At 44.6% G+C, this 15,334-nt stretch overlaps 1 protein-coding gene across 4 annotated transcripts in view; it reads left to right on the top strand.

Annotated features, from left to right (window-relative positions):
• The window catches only part of EBF1 (EBF transcription factor 1), a 397,322-nt gene extending 382,198 nt beyond the window's left edge, over positions 1-15,124 (top strand). For all 4 annotated transcript variants that reach the window (XM_035013358.1, XM_035013349.1, XM_035013339.1 and 1 more), the window contains exons 15-16: positions 2,396-2,590; positions 11,914-15,124. In XM_035013358.1, the coding sequence (XP_034869249.1) occupies positions 2,396-2,590; positions 11,914-11,945 (227 nt within the window). In that variant the 3' untranslated portion in view covers positions 11,946-15,124. The remainder of the gene's footprint in view (positions 1-2,395; positions 2,591-11,913) is intronic.
• Positions 15,125-15,334: the final 210 nt, after the last annotated feature.

The following is a 15,334-nucleotide window of genomic DNA, read 5'->3' as shown; positions in this document are numbered from 1 at the left end:
TAAACTAATTGCTATATGGTAGCAATTCAATTTAGGGGCTTGGATAGCTGTCTTCCCAAGCCCATGCAGACACCCAGCAACTTCAGCCTGAGACTGCATCTGTCAGTCTGTGAAACTTCCAACATTTAATTTCCATTAATTGATTTCCTCAGTGCTCACAAATATAGTATTAAATTCTCAAATAGGCTCTCAGATGGGACGGTTTTATCTGCATAAATGCAAATAAAACAATAAACACAAAGCCCAGCTGATTTGAATTTTTGCCTCCATAATATTTAATTATTCATAAACCACTCATGTTGAAAAATTCCGAACAGAATAAAAAATAAAATAAGACATTGCACTGGTGAACACACTTTGTGGTGTGGTGGCTGATAACTAATAATGTTGTAACAAATGGAGCTGCTTGACTATATTTCATCCTTTCCTCTGTTAACCACCCCCTCAAACTCCCCACCTCTAAATACACATAATGATCGCATTTGCCAACGAGATTAATTGCCTTCCTCAGTGAACCAGCAGGATTTCAAGTCTACGAATATTTAAAAATCAAACCTCCAGTGCAGGAGTTTTGCAATTTAAATGGGTGTTATTATTGAGCGTATTTTCACATTTACAAATCCTAAGAGATGTATAAAAATGCTGGCCTCATTAAAAGAAAAAGTACAGTGTAGAACATATTTGTGAAAACTCTGAGGATGGCGGCCCAGTGTTCCGCTCCATCAAGCATTCAGTGCCTTTGGATTGTGTAGTGCTGAGGGCTGATTCCAAGGGGTCATTTCCCCCTGATGGCAGTTGTTGCCTAGACCCATTTGAATCCCACTTCCCTCTGTCCACAGCCAGTAGGCCAAGGGAAGGCCAGCCCCCTACCCAGCAATCTAGACTCCAGTGGGCTCATGGGAAGGAGGACTTTTTCCCTGGGGATTGGTTTCTTTTGCAGGGGAGTGTAGTGGAAAAGACACTGGATTTGGGTCTGGTTCCTGGCTTCACCACATTCCAGCTCTGGCCCTTGGGCATGTCACAAAACTATTTTTTGAGTCTCAGCTTGCTCGGCTTGCTCAGATGTAAAAGGGATGTAATAGGCCCCAACTTAAGGTTGCTTTGACAGTGACATAAGATGAAAAAGACATGAAGATTCTTGTGAATGATAAAGCAATATGTAATGTTTATTACATCATGGGAAAAAATAATACAGTAGAAGGAAGTACTTAGAATTTGAATTAAATGCTTGAAAATTACTGGGCAAGATCCATACTTTTCCCGAGGAGATGGAGGAAATAGAAGGTGAGTATATGAACATACTGGTCTTGAGTGGAGAGGGCTCACTGTGTGCAAAATCTCTGTCTCCTGAAGTAACCATGAGATCATTAGTAACTAACGAAATATGAATGGCCAGGCTGAAAGGACCATGGTCAGTAGAGAATGTGCATCTACCAAACTCATGTCTCCAAGCAACTAGGTTCTCTCCCTCCATGAATTGCCAAAATTCTCCCATCATTGATAATCCACATCCCCACTACTACTACACTGTGAGTATTTACACAAAGCTTCTGTCCTACTGCTTATTAATTCACAAGTGTTCATGTACAGCTCTACGGGGATAGAAAGAATTTGTGACTTTGACTTGTAGTTCTGCATTATCCCCAAATATTGCCTGTGGCAGTCTTTTTATCCACCTGGCCTCCTACCTAGCTGTATCTGTGTGTGTGAAGCATTCAGGCACAGTCGTATCCTTAGGGAACTCATAGCTTCATGGGGAGAACAGGGGCACATACACACCACTATCTGCCAGTGCTTTAAGTTGGAATCCTGGCATTACCTGCAACCTACCCTTCTTCCTCACACCTCTCATTCCATCGGTGACCACACTGTCTCAGGCTGGTCTCCTCCTGTGTCTTACATTGCCAGTCCCTTTGCTAGAACCTTAGTTTAGGCCCTACCTGGAATGCTTCATTTGACACCTCCCCCATGAAGCCTTCCTTGGTTCTCTTCCCTGCCTCTGCAGAGCTGGCCACGCTCACCTTTGTCATTATTTTGTGCTACCCTATCTTATAAGGGATAGGGTAGCACAAAATAACAAACAAAAGGAGGGCAGAGAGAAGCAGGCCAGCCCAAGGCATGAAACTTTCGTTTCATGGCCTGGGATGCCCCAGTGCCTAGCACATTGCCCAGCATGTAGTAGACCCAGAATAAACACATAAAAGATCACCACCAACAAAAGGTCGCACGTGCCAAGCACCAAGTGATGAAAGCAGCTAAGATCCCAAGCGTTCAGGGAAGGCTCGTGCTGGAAGGGTGGCCTGAGCAGGGTGGCTGGGTGAAGGGCAGAGCTGAGCTGTGTAATCTCACATGCCAGGAGAGGTGCTGATTTCTCCTTTCCCATTGCCCCACCCAGTTGTGCCATCCAGCCCCACCATGGCCTCCTCCACAAGCCTCCCCTCCAACTGCAGCAGCTCCTCGGGCATCTTCTCCTTCTCACCAGCCAACATGGTCTCAGCCGTGAAACAGAAGAGTGCTTTCGCGCCAGTTGTCAGACCCCAGACCTCCCCGCCTCCCACCTGCACCAGCACCAATGGGAACAGCCTGCAAGGTAAGCCCCACCCAGGCCAACAGGATGCCCTGACTTCACCCTCCCAGGGCCTGAAGCAGATGCGTCACTGGTGCAAGGGATCAGCCTTGGGCTGGCCTGCTTCTCTCTGCCCTCCTTTTGTTTGTTCCTTTGTGTTCACTCTCCTTGGCCCTGGCCCCTGGCCCCACACATCCCTTCTCTGCTGGAGTTGCCTGAGCTGTCCTCTTTCCAACTCCAGCAATTGTGCTCAGGCCCGGGATTTGCTTAAGAATACTATTTCCACTTACTAATATCAGCATTTCTCTTTTCTCCTCTTTCATTCCCTGTGGTCGCCATAATCAGACCAGTCTTTTGTGGACTCTAGCAAGTTCTCCACTGCAGGGTCTCTCCCGGGACTGGCCTTCTCCTGAAGTAGGTCACTCAACCTTCCCTTCCTGTTGCCTTTGTCAGAGTGAACGTGTGTGGGGCTGATCACGGGGAGTGCGTGAGCCATGGCCTGACCAGAGCCCTGAGGTTAGAGCACTGTAGACCAAAGGCCCAAGACTGACTGCCGGGGACCAGAAACCCCAAATTGTTACTATTCTGGTTCATATTAAAATTGTTCCATTTTGGTCTCCATCATGGAGTATGGAAAATAAGAGTCACCAAGAATTGAGGTGACCTCTCTACTCATTGAGGAAGAAGAACCCCACCCTTTTATTTTTTTTTTATTAAGATTTTATTTATTTATTTGAGACAGAGAATGAGAGACAGAGAGCATGAGAGGGAGGAGGGTCAGAGGGAGAAGCAGACTCCCCGCCGAGCAGGGAGCCCGATGGGGGACTCAGTCCCGGGACTCCAGGATCATGACCTGAGCCGAAGGCAGTCGCTTAACCCACTGAGCCACCCAGGCACCCTATTTTTTATTTTATTTTATTTTATTTTTTAAAGATTTTATTTATTTATTTGAGAGAGAGAGAATGAGAGAGAGCACATGAGAGGGGGGAGGGTCAGAGGGAGAAGCAGGCTCCCCGCTGAGCAGGGAGCCCGATGCGGGACTCGATCCCGGGACTCCAGGATCATGACCTGAGCCGAAGGCAGTCGCTCAACCCACTGAGCCACCCAGGCGCCCCGAACCCCACCCTTTTAAAACGGGGCCGCCGTGTCTCACATTTTTCTCATGTGCTGGCTCTGTTGACCCGCACAAGCTCGTCCATCCCTCAGGCCGGACTGCGTGCCGGGCATTTGAAGGCCCTACTTTGCAGATGAGAAAACTCAAGGTCAGGGAGGTTATGAAATCGTTTGACTTCCGGCAGTAGTGCGTGTGGCAGAAGCTGGCTTCGGATTCAGGCTCAGAAGTTCATCTCTCCTCTTTCCATCTCCCAAGCACTGCATTACTCAGAGGGGGTAAGAAGGATGCACCCAGGATGCCTAAGGCAACTGGCAGGGAAATAATATCAATAAAATAATCAGCTGCCATTTATTTAGCACGGAACCCTGTGTCAGGCGCTGTGCTCAGCACTGAGCATGCTTTATCTTATTTGATCCTCACAGCTTCCTGGTGAAATATGAGGATATTATGATCTCCATTGTACAGATGATAAAGCTGAAGCTCAAGGAGAGTAAATACCTGCCTATAGGCATAGCGCATAAATGGTGGAGATGAATGCAAACCCCACAGGATCTGTGCCCCTAACCCCTGGACTACACAGCTCCCCATAGTGCCTTCCCTCAGTGGTCGTCACGCCACCTTCACTGATGGACGTCAGCCGGGGGGGCGGGAGGCGTCAGGAGGGTGGCATACCCATCTGGCATCTCTCAGCCCTGTCTCTTATGTATATGTATATTATGTATTGTATGTTAGGTATATGTATATCATTTATGTTATTTATACAGAGTACCCATGTACTCTGCACTGAATGCTTTACGTGGACGTAATCTCGTATTGATTCTTCCAAAGACCCTATGAAATCAGTACTATTCCCTTTACATAGATGGGTAAATTCAGGCCCAGTTTGCTCAAGGTCACACAGCTAATACTGATAAAGCCAAAATTGAACCCAAACTGTGTGATTCCAGAACCTGAGCTCCTAATCACTGTGACTTCTGACTCCAGACAGGCTCTGCTAAACATTCCTCAGAAACCTGCTGGCAAATCTGCCCAGCACAGCCGGAGTCATGCCCGGAATAACATGCTCGTGGCCCTCCCTTGAACTGCACTGGCAAAGCCATCTTAGAGGGCAGAGGAAAATAATCTGAATTGCATTTCAGGCAACATTATTCACAGTGGGTCATGCCCACCTCCACACAGGGGAGCCACCCGTTCATACACATCTGAGTCTTTTTCCGCTGAAAATAATGCTTTGTCACCCTCAATACACTTCCGGCTGGCAAACTAAGGATATAATGCGTAAGTGCATATAACTTACGATGGGTTTAACTAAGGGTAACACCTATGGAAACGGAAATCTGCCATTCTTGAGCTGCCTATCACAACCCGCATTAAAACATAGATTTGATATCAAAATAAGATAGAATGGGGTTTGTCATCAGCAGCTGAGAGGTGGTGCTTGAGAAGCAAAGGCCTGCAGCTCTTGGGAGGTCAGCAGCTGGATCCCTGGCCCACAGCAACCGAAGCAGACCACCCTTCTGCCAGGCCCAGGTCTCTGCCTGCATGTGTCCCAAGGAGAGAGCAGGAAGGGACTGAAAATAGGGACTCGGCCCAGACGGTAGCATGTCCTGGATTTAGGGAACATCTGGGGGGTGTGTGTGTGCGTGCGTGTGCAGGCGCTCTTAGGTAATAATGGAATGGCCTCAAGACAGGGACTCATACAAAATTTGTTCATTTGTCACCCAGGGCATTTCGTTTTCTTTCTTTCTTTTTTTAAGATTTTACTTATTTATTTGAGAGAGAGAATGAGAGAGAGAGAGCATGAGAGGGAGGAGGGTCAGAGGGAGAAGCAGATTCCCTGCCGAGCAGGGAGCCCTATGCGGGACCCGATCCTGGGACTCCAGGATCATGACCTGAGCCGAAGGCAGTCGCTTAACTGACTGAGCCACCCAGGCGCCCTTAGTGTAATACTTTCAACATGGTGCTACTAGTTCAGTTCTTACACAGAAGTGGATTTTTTTTTTTTAAAGATTTTATTTATTTATTTGAGAGAGAGAGAATGAGAGAGAGCACATGAGAAGGAGGAGGGTCAGAGGGAGAAGCAGACTCCCTGCTGAGCAGGGAGCCCGATGCGGGACTCGATCCCGAGACTCCAGGATCATGACCTGAGCCGAAGGCAGTCGCCCAACCGACTGAGCCACCCAGGCGCCCCAGACCCAGGGCATTTGTAACACAAGTCTGCACAGGTTCCAAAAGTACAGAGGCTGATCCCCCCTGTTCTGATTAGCAGCCGAATCGCCACCTCTCCATCACATTTCTCACACACAGCTGCACAGTGGGGAGGGTTCAAGGTGAAATTCAGGGACACACTTGGTGCTGGATTTGCTGTTGTGGACGACATGGTCCTTGCCTTCTGTTTGAGCATGCGTCCAGGAGATTCCTTCTGCTAGTTTTTGTTTTTCCAATACCATCATGTACCAAACAGCTCCTGAGGGGTGGCAGGGGAGGAGGTATGAGTAGAGACATTAAAGTCGAATTAACTGGCACCAGTTTTTTTGAAGCGATCCTGTCCGTCTTCCTGCCACCCTCACGAGGCAGGGCCCACACACCTGGGACCGCACCTTGGCCCTCTGTACACCATCACTGCTGCCCAGGGTGCGTTATGCCATTGCTTCTGGGGAGCTCCTGCCTGAAGCTTTGGGGTCTCCCCTGAAGACAGGGACATTGGGACAATGGGCTTCTAGACCTGCAACTAAAGAATGACCTCACTGTTAGTTTTCTAGACTCTGCTTATCTATGGAGAAAGGACGTGGGTGGGTTATAGAATGGCGGAGTGGCTGGGTGGGGGGACCTCTGCAGTGTTACCGTCCTTCTCCTTTTCGTTGTTACAGTGATTTCATTTGGACCCACCTAGTTCAGAACTGTGATCATTAGGACCGGGCAAGTGACAAAGGAAGAGTTGGTTAAGCAAATGGACTGTTTAAATAAGATCAGAGGTGACACGTTTAGGCTATTTGAGGGTTTTAAAGACCTGTGTACTTCCAACTGCCACTCTACGAATTGTATATCATCCTGGGTTTTTTTTTAGCCAGCTCCTTAAAGGCCTTTTCCCCAGCAGCCCCATCTCGGCCCTGTCTCTAGTGACTGCATGTATGTTTATTCCCCAACGAACACGCATTGCAGTCTCGCATGATGGTGATGACGATGGTCACAGCTACTAACATGGGAGGGCTTGTTCCCAGCCAGGCTTCTACATTATCTCATTCCCAACCACCCTTGATGTAGGCTGTTTGTTGTCCCCATTCTACAGATGCAGAAACTGAGCCTTAAAGCCAAGATGGCTCATCCAGAGTTACACAGCTAACAAACTGGGAGAGCCTGGGGTTAAAACCCTAGCAGACTGATAGTAAGTCCCTATGCTCTATGGTTACACTATTGTGAAGCCACTGGGTTAGGCCCAGGTGGACTACAAAATCCTGGCCTTCAAATCTTTCCCTGTGTTAAAGGAAACACAACACCCCAGTAAAGCAGACAGATCTGTCTAGGAGAGGCCGGGTGCCCACCTGTAGAAGTTCAGAGGAGGGAAAGATCGGGGAGAATTCAGAGTAGTCTCCTGGAGAAGGCTGCCATTGAACTGGACCTTGCATGAAGGGCAAGGAGGATTCAGGCAGAGGGAGATGGGGAGGGGGCATTTGAAGCAGAGGATTAAAGATAACTGGAGCCAAAGAGTAATGTGCAGTAACCAGCAAGCCACTTGGCATCCTGGAGCATGGAGGCCCAGGAAGTGGGGATGAGGTTGAACAAGGAAGTCCTTACGTGGAAGCCATAAATTCCATTCTTTCCATATATTTTATAATTCACAATTTCTCCTGCGGTGCCAACTGGCTTTCTCTCCCAGGTAGATAAAACCTTGGACAAATTACCATATGTCTGAGAAATTTTTTTAGGATAAAGCAACTCTTGTCTCAGCACTTCTGGAGTCTCACAAGATATGCTGTTAAAAAAATCTAAATTTTGTGGTTAAACAAATCTAGAAAGTGGGGTGCTTACTGAATCCCAGTCTTGGAGAGCAACAATGTACCTAAGTTTATTAAAAGCTCTGAGACAGACATCCTGCAGTTAAATAAAAAAAAGAGTATTCCATTTAGTTCTCTAAATTTATTTGCCCAGAGAACCCTTTCTGAGTGTTAAGACCAATTAACATCCCATGAAAAACTTTGGAAAATGTAGCTGTATTTTGGATTTAAAGAGAAAAGGCAGAGACGTCTTCTTCCATTCCCATCCAGCTAAAGTCATTGATAAATCCTGATCCTGACGACTCCCCCGGTGTGTCTATTTTCATAGGTCAAAGACTTGAGTGACCCACTCTGCTCAGCCATTGTCCTGGAGACGTCCTCCCCCTTCTCCAAAGGCTTATGGCCCCTAGAGCATGGATTCTATGCAATTTCAGGCCTCAGAGGACTTCATTAATCAAGAGAGAGGCAGACCCAAGGAGGCTGTCAGCATGCCCCACAGTGTAGTGATTTTAAACCCTAACCATGTCCTGGACAGTCCCTGCAATGAAAAATTAAAAACAAAAGACCAGAGTGATTTCACAGAAATAGTACACACACACTGATTTTTTTTTTTTTTTTCTTTCCTCACCTTGTTGGAGCTCAGGCTGGCTGGCCCCACCTGACTCTAGATATCATGTAGTCCAGCGGTGATCTCGTGGAATTGTCTTTTGCTCTGGGCACATGCTCAATTTGTGCAAGATCCACCCCCCCCACCCCCGTTCTGGTCCTGATTAGCTCATAATTCTTACCCATATGGTGGTTCGAGGAAGACCACATTCCACTCTCTCACTCCAAACTCTCCCAGCTCCGCAAAACTTTTCATTTTGTCTTTGTTCTTATCAAAATGTGAAAACCATAATGCAAAATGCATGGCCTTTCAGACCAATAGTTTTCCGACCTTCTGTCAGAGAACGTGATCACCCAGCTGCCGGGGAAAATGGCAGAGCCACCTCGGTCTTATGATGTTTTGTGATGTTTGGCATGTGTTGCTGAGAGTGTTGTGTCCTCATGGAAATCTTCATGGCCCCCACTTGGGCAAGTCAGTGTACCAGCGGCATTTCTGGAACATTCCAAGCCTCAAACACCCATCCCTCTCACCCACATAAGTAATCCTGAGGATTGCAGCACAGATACAAGAAAAACAGGTCCTAAAAACCCAGGAGCTTCCCTGCAATCATGCAGTGGGATTACTTTATAAAAAGGCCTCTTTAGAGGTATAGCAACTCAGAGGCTGCAAACAGAGAACTTTTCCTAAAATTGATCTATCGGTAAGTGTTCTGCGTCTGGAGCTTAGGAGATCACCGATGAGACTTAAGTCTGATATTATAATCAGGGTTTGGGGTGTAGGTACAAATGAGATTCCACGGTTTCCCTTAGACTCTAAGAGAAGTCTGAGGGCCAACAAGGGCAAGGTTAGGAAAGTGTGGGCAGACCAAAGCCACCCCCTAGGTACCCTCAGATAAGTCTGTTGGCTTGTTTTTAATTTTAATTATTTGCTACGAGGTATAAACTGGGCTCTTTTGTATTTTAAAAAATTCACATCTCCATCTTCTCTTGCAAGAGTTCAGAAGATCTGGTGGTCGTGAGCAGGCATTTCTGTGCAGTAACTGTGGGGAGCCCACTCTAGAGAAGGCCTGCCATGCCCCTGGCAGAGTCCCTCCACCCCTATTAGTGCACTTTGCTCGCTTCTGTTCCCAGTCTGGGCTCTCGGGGCGCTGGAGTTTGTGACCCCTATATTCCAGATTAAGAAGCACTGTTAGCTATGGACTGGCACGCCGGTTAGCTTTGCTTTGTAACTTCTAATGGGGCCCTAGTGGAGGTTTAATCTAATTAATCTAGCACATTATTCAGGTACAAAACACGGCTAGATTTTTTTTTTTCCTCTGGCCATTCAGAATTAAAAAACAACCCTGATGTTTTCAGGGTCCAATTACTAAATGTTGGCTGGTCCCACTGACCCAATTAGCGGGAAGTTTGTCAGTTCTCTGCTTTGCATCCCATCGACGCTGCCTGAGCTGCCTGGCCGTATTGTAGGGGACTGCCCTTTAATGCCAGGCGCACAAAGTGGGTTTGGGTGGAGAGCAAACTAGGACTTGGTTCTCTTGCTGGAGGTTTAGAACCCCCACAGAAAGGCCTGGCCTTAATAAGGGTGCCTGGCCCCCCCTCCAGCCTAGATGAAAGATCCTTCAGGAGGCAGAGCCATGCTGAGCTGTCCCGGTGCAGAGACCCCCCGGCCCCTTGCCTTTGGAGCTGCAGCATCTTGAATTCTCATGTTAAGGCTTGGGCTAAAAATCTGAGCTCCCCGCTTCCGTCAGATCTAGGGCTCACTTGAATCTTAGGGGGACTGCTTTTCCAACTGATCCCGAATCTTTGGGAGTTTAAGTTGGTCTGCATTTGGCAAGAGACACTTCCTGTTTCTAAGAAAAATGGCTTATGAGGGCTTACGAAAAAGACTCCAGGAGCTTTTGGACTGCAAAACGGCTCTTGCAAAACAACATTTGGATGATTTACGTGTACATGAATCAGAAACATGTGGATTAAATTTCCCTGTGAATACAGATGGGTTTAAAAATTAACGGAAAAAGTGTTTGGCAAAATACATTTTTTAATTGAATTTAAAATGTCGGGGGTGGGGGAGGGGAAACAGGAGGGGTGCAGAGGCTGCAGGGCTTTAGAGCCTCACCTAGCCACCCTGTGTCTGCAGCAGGATTTGTGGTAGTTGGGGTTCGCATAAAAACAGGCACATTTTTCCGGACATGAGAGTTGGGATACGAAGAGCGCCACTTCCTGGTATCAGTCATCGCTGACAAGAACATCAATTTAAAGTCAGAATTGCCAACGAGAAGAAAGCCATGGCTTTCTCTCTCCTCTTTGGAAGCAAAGATGGCTGCCTCTTGCTTCTAATGGACGCATCGCTCTTCCCCCAGCATAGTTCACAGTTGCCATACTGCTTTAACTTTCTTACAGACGTCCTTCCATTGCTCGTGCTCATCGTGTGAAGTATGCTGTACGAGGTGGTGCCTATTTGGTATAAGAGGAAACACAGCCCAGAGAAGTCAAACCATTAGCACGAGGTCACACAGCTAGTTTGGCAGCAGAAGGGATGGATTAAAAGCAACAGCAGCTAACCTCTATGAGGTCTTTACTAGGAGCTGACTCTGGGCCAAGCACTTCACATATGTTATTTTGTTTAAATCTCCAACAACCCTAAAAATGTCACTGCCCTTACAAATACCCTTAACTACATTTTCTAGCTGAGGAGGCAGAGGTTCAAGGAAACAAGTAACTACCTTGGGGGCGGGGGGTGGAGGAGGAAGGGCATCCTACTCAGAAAGCAGGAAAGCCAGAGGTGGAAGGCTGGCCTAGCGGATTCCCTGCTTTTCTAAATACCGCTGCGTGCGGCCTGCTAACTCGGAACACTTTGAAAGAGTTTTTTGATTACCCCAGGACCTTACCCCAGCTTTCCTAGGCTATAATTTTCTAGGAACGTGGTCAGACCATTCCGGAGCCTTGAGTGAAGCCGTAGTATAGGAAACATGCTGTAGTTTCATGCAAACCTGCCTTGCCTCCTCCGCCGTGCTCTTCTCCCAGCTTCATCGGCCCCGGGAACAAGGCCCTCGGTGGCTGGCACCTCCTTTTCCCAGGCACGGACGACTGAAATGAAGGCATTCTGCTTGCTGCCCTAGCGCCCTGTCTTCGTGCACGCGCAGAGCACAGAGCGTGGGCTTTTTGTAGAACTTGCTGGCAGTTGGGATGAACTGGGTTTTTGTTGTTGTTGTTGTTGTTGTTGTTGTTGTTGTTGTTGTTTTAATTTTATATTATGGAAGTGAAGGGGAGGGGGGAAAAAAGAGTGACAAATTGAAAATTTTCACTATTTTGCAAGGTTTGGGGCCGCAACTTTCCCAGCAGTATTCAAACTATGCAACTTTCCAGCTACGTTTCAAAATTGAAATCAGACTTGGAGGATGCTTAGCCTCTTCTGTTCTGTTAAAGACACATACACAGGCTGATATATTACCATTCTTAATAAAGTACATGTATATTTTATAACAAACCCTCGTTCCAGGGAAGATGAGAGCACATTTGTGACTAATATTCAACCAACATAGTGGTGTGTGGGTGTTTTTTCCCATTTTTTTTTCCCCCTCAGTGAGAAATTTGGATGCAAAACCACTGACTTTTGTCTTCTCTTTCCACAGCGATATCTGGCATGATTGTTCCTCCCATGTGAAAGAATTGCCTTGAAGAATTTTATTAATGAAGAGGTTGGATTCTGCTACAGAGAGTAATCTGATACAAGTCCCCGAGTGGAACTTTTAACTCAGGCCTTTTTAAGAGGAATCACGATAACTGCAGATTTTTAAACAAACAATATCACCGACCTTGCAAATACTGAAATTGGAAGGGATCTGCAAGTGCAGAGTGTTGGTTAAAAGTTGTACCTCCCAAGTATTTGGGGGATATATTTATTCTGTGTTGATAAAAGCAAATCCACTTTTTCTTTTTCTTTCTTTTTTTTTTTTAAGCTTAACTCTGCAATCATTTGTCTTTTATAAACCGTAAAGCTGTATACAAGGGACACTATAAATAAGACTCCATGTTTTAATTTATGATGTTTTTAAAGCTGTGTAAAGGGAGAATGAAGTGGTGATATTTACAAAAAAGTCAAAAAAGAAAAAAAAAGAAAAAAAGAAAAAAAAAAGCTTGTATGGGACAGAATAGGAATGCCAGTTAGATTTTTTAGAAAACTAAGGGTCGGCTTTTGCGCCTTAAAGCATATCAAATGGTAGTTAGCTCAGACAGTGCATTTTCAATATCTAACTTAACATGCCATCCCTTAGCAGTGCAAGCTTATTTATCTCTTTTGTATTGTTGTCTTAAGTAACTGTGTAAATAAATGCAGCCTGGAAAGTTAAAAAGTGATGTAAGTGATCACACTTTTCCCTTCTACTCAAAAATCCAGTGCCTCTAGACAGATTGTTAAAACTGCATATTTAAACCTGATATCATTCTCTCTTTCACTTGTGTCAACTTCTTCTGAAGCCGATGGCCTCTCGAGAGCTTGATGGCAAACATACTGTGTGAGAATCTCCTGTGAGACTTCATGGAACAGGGTCCAGGCACAGAATTCCACATTATGCTCTCCAGTTATCAAGCCAAAATCCCACTTTCACGCCGCCATTTGCAAGTTTAAAGTTTACTCATCCTAAATGCTGACTTCAGAACCAATCCTCCAAAAGCTGACAAAAGCAACATGGCAGGTGTTACAGATTTCCCACTTGAGATAACGCACCTCTCTCGGTGACCCTTACCGTTTGTAACCGAATAGATTAGAGCGACAGGTTAAGTGCTTTGGAATTAAGAGTAAAAGGAAAACTGGGAGAAAGGAGAAGAAGGTTGAGAGCTCCAAAACATAGCTTTTTGTTCTATGGAATTTTTGCTCTCATCATCTGGGAAGTGTTCTTAAAAGTAAGAATAAATAGCAAAGATGCAGCAAAGCTCTGAGGATGCATTTGCCTGATAGTTTTTCCTTTGCTGTTGTGTTTTTGTATGTAGTTATAAATACTGTAGATTTTTTGTGATTTTTGCCAAAGTCGTTGTTCTATTTATACATTTTAATGTCTTAAGACAGTTTTTCAATATCACAAAAAGATTTTACTGCATATTTTGCAAAGAAAAAAAAGCTCACTACCTTTAGCTTGCACATACTTGCAAAGTTAATTAAAAGGCTTTTTGTTTTAAAGGGGATTTTGTAAAATATCCATATAAATAATGTATTTATCTTTGGAATTTGTACATTGCTTTCCCCTTCTTCCTTTTCCTCCCACTCCCAGTTTATTTTATTGTGTATGTTTGCTATGTGAAAAGTGCGTATTTGGTCACCTACAGTTGTATTAGCAGTTTCAATGTGATTTTTAAACATTTCATTTATAGTTATTTTTAGTTTTGTTTTAAACCATGCTTCAATTTTTTTTATTTCCACCCAAAAGCCATTGTCTATTTTTGTATTATTTGTAAGTTAAGAAGTTTTTTCCAATATATGGCAAAAAAAAAAAAAATAGTAGCATATTATTCTTGTAGCATTTAGTTCTGTAGATTAAAAAAAAAATGTATCCTTTGCTTTGGAAGCTTACAAAAAGAAAAAAAAAACCCTAATGCTGTTTTACTCTATTAATATGCATGGAATCTCTCCCTTTGGAGTGACGCATTTTGTGCATTAAATTTGGGGGAGAAACTTCATAGAAATCAATGAACATACTTTCTTTCTTAAGTCTGCTTGTATATTTCCTCTGTCTTTCACATAAATATAAACCAGCAGATTGGATGCCTTAACAATGCAAATCATATTCATTTCACTTGTACATTGTAACTGTGCACCGGAACTGTCAGTCATCACTAACATTCTAAGAAAAAAAGAAAAAGAAAAAAGAAAAAAAAAAAAAAAAACAAAGAAATGGAAAAGCACAAAAGAACTGTTTTGTTACCTTAAGACAATGTAACTTTTTCTAGTAGAGCAAGAAATTTACAACAATGCTGCAACTGTGCATGCCCCCATATGGATTTTGCAATGGTTTTCACTAGACTGTCAAGAGTGCGATTTTTATGGGTTGGGGCGGGTGCGGGAGGGGAGTCGTGGGAGGGAAGGGAGGGGAGGAAAGCTGATTTTTCAAGGTGAGAAATAATAATAATGATGATTAATAATAATAAAAAAACTGGAAAATGTAAGCAAGGTGGACGCATTGCTTCTCGGTACTCAGAAAGTTTGTCTGAATTCGTGTGGTAAGTGCTGGCCTGAAGATGTATACAATTTAAAGCCATATTTTGTCTGGTGAGCCCCTTAACTGTTTGTGAAGGAATGGTCAGCCGGCAAGGTGTCCGGCTCAGACCCTGACAACAAACGCCACCCATCTGTCAGCCATGTGTAGTGGTTAGAACTTTTCTGGAAAGTCCAAAGAGCCTTTAAAATGTGTATAATTTGTGTTCTGTCACCTCTATTTATATTGATTAGATGAAAAGATGTTCTGGCCCTCTGACCCTCTTTCTTCTGCACAAAATTTCTACAAATAAAAAATGTTCCCCTAAATACAGAATATGGCTTTAAGAAGAAAATGAAACAGAGAATTAAGATTTCAGTTTTGGGGGAAAAATACAGCTTCTGGATGACTGGATTGCCTGACATGCCCTGGCCTCACATTGTACTAGGATGCAGCTTAACGAAGTCATCTCTGAATCTACTAACCTTTCACCTTCTTATCAAACTTTTTGAATAGACACACACTGTACAGTTCAATTGTTAGAGAACCTAACTACTGTAGAGATTGTTATAATTTTTTTTTTTTTGCAAAAATTCAAGCTGTAAAAACTTTTCAACTTTCACAATATTTAATTAAAGTTACTTCCTGTCTGTGATGGCAGCTTCTAGTTGTGTATTCATTTCAGGATTTCAGATGAGCCAAAGTCCAACATATGTAGAAGGTCTGTGTTTGCAATTACTCAGACCAGTGTTGACACCCAGAGAAAAGAAATCTGGGTAGTCCTGGGACACCCACTCGCTTTCTTTGTAAATCCTTGGGGATTTGCCAATCTGGGATGCAAATTGCACACGCACAGCGTACTGCT

Source organism: Mirounga leonina, unplaced genomic scaffold (assembly GCF_011800145.1).
Source record: "Mirounga leonina isolate KUSES-001 unplaced genomic scaffold, KU_Mleo_1.0 Mir_104, whole genome shotgun sequence".
NCBI lineage: Eukaryota > Metazoa > Chordata > Mammalia > Carnivora > Phocidae > Mirounga > Mirounga leonina.
This window is presented reverse-complemented; position numbering and strand designations above follow the sequence as displayed.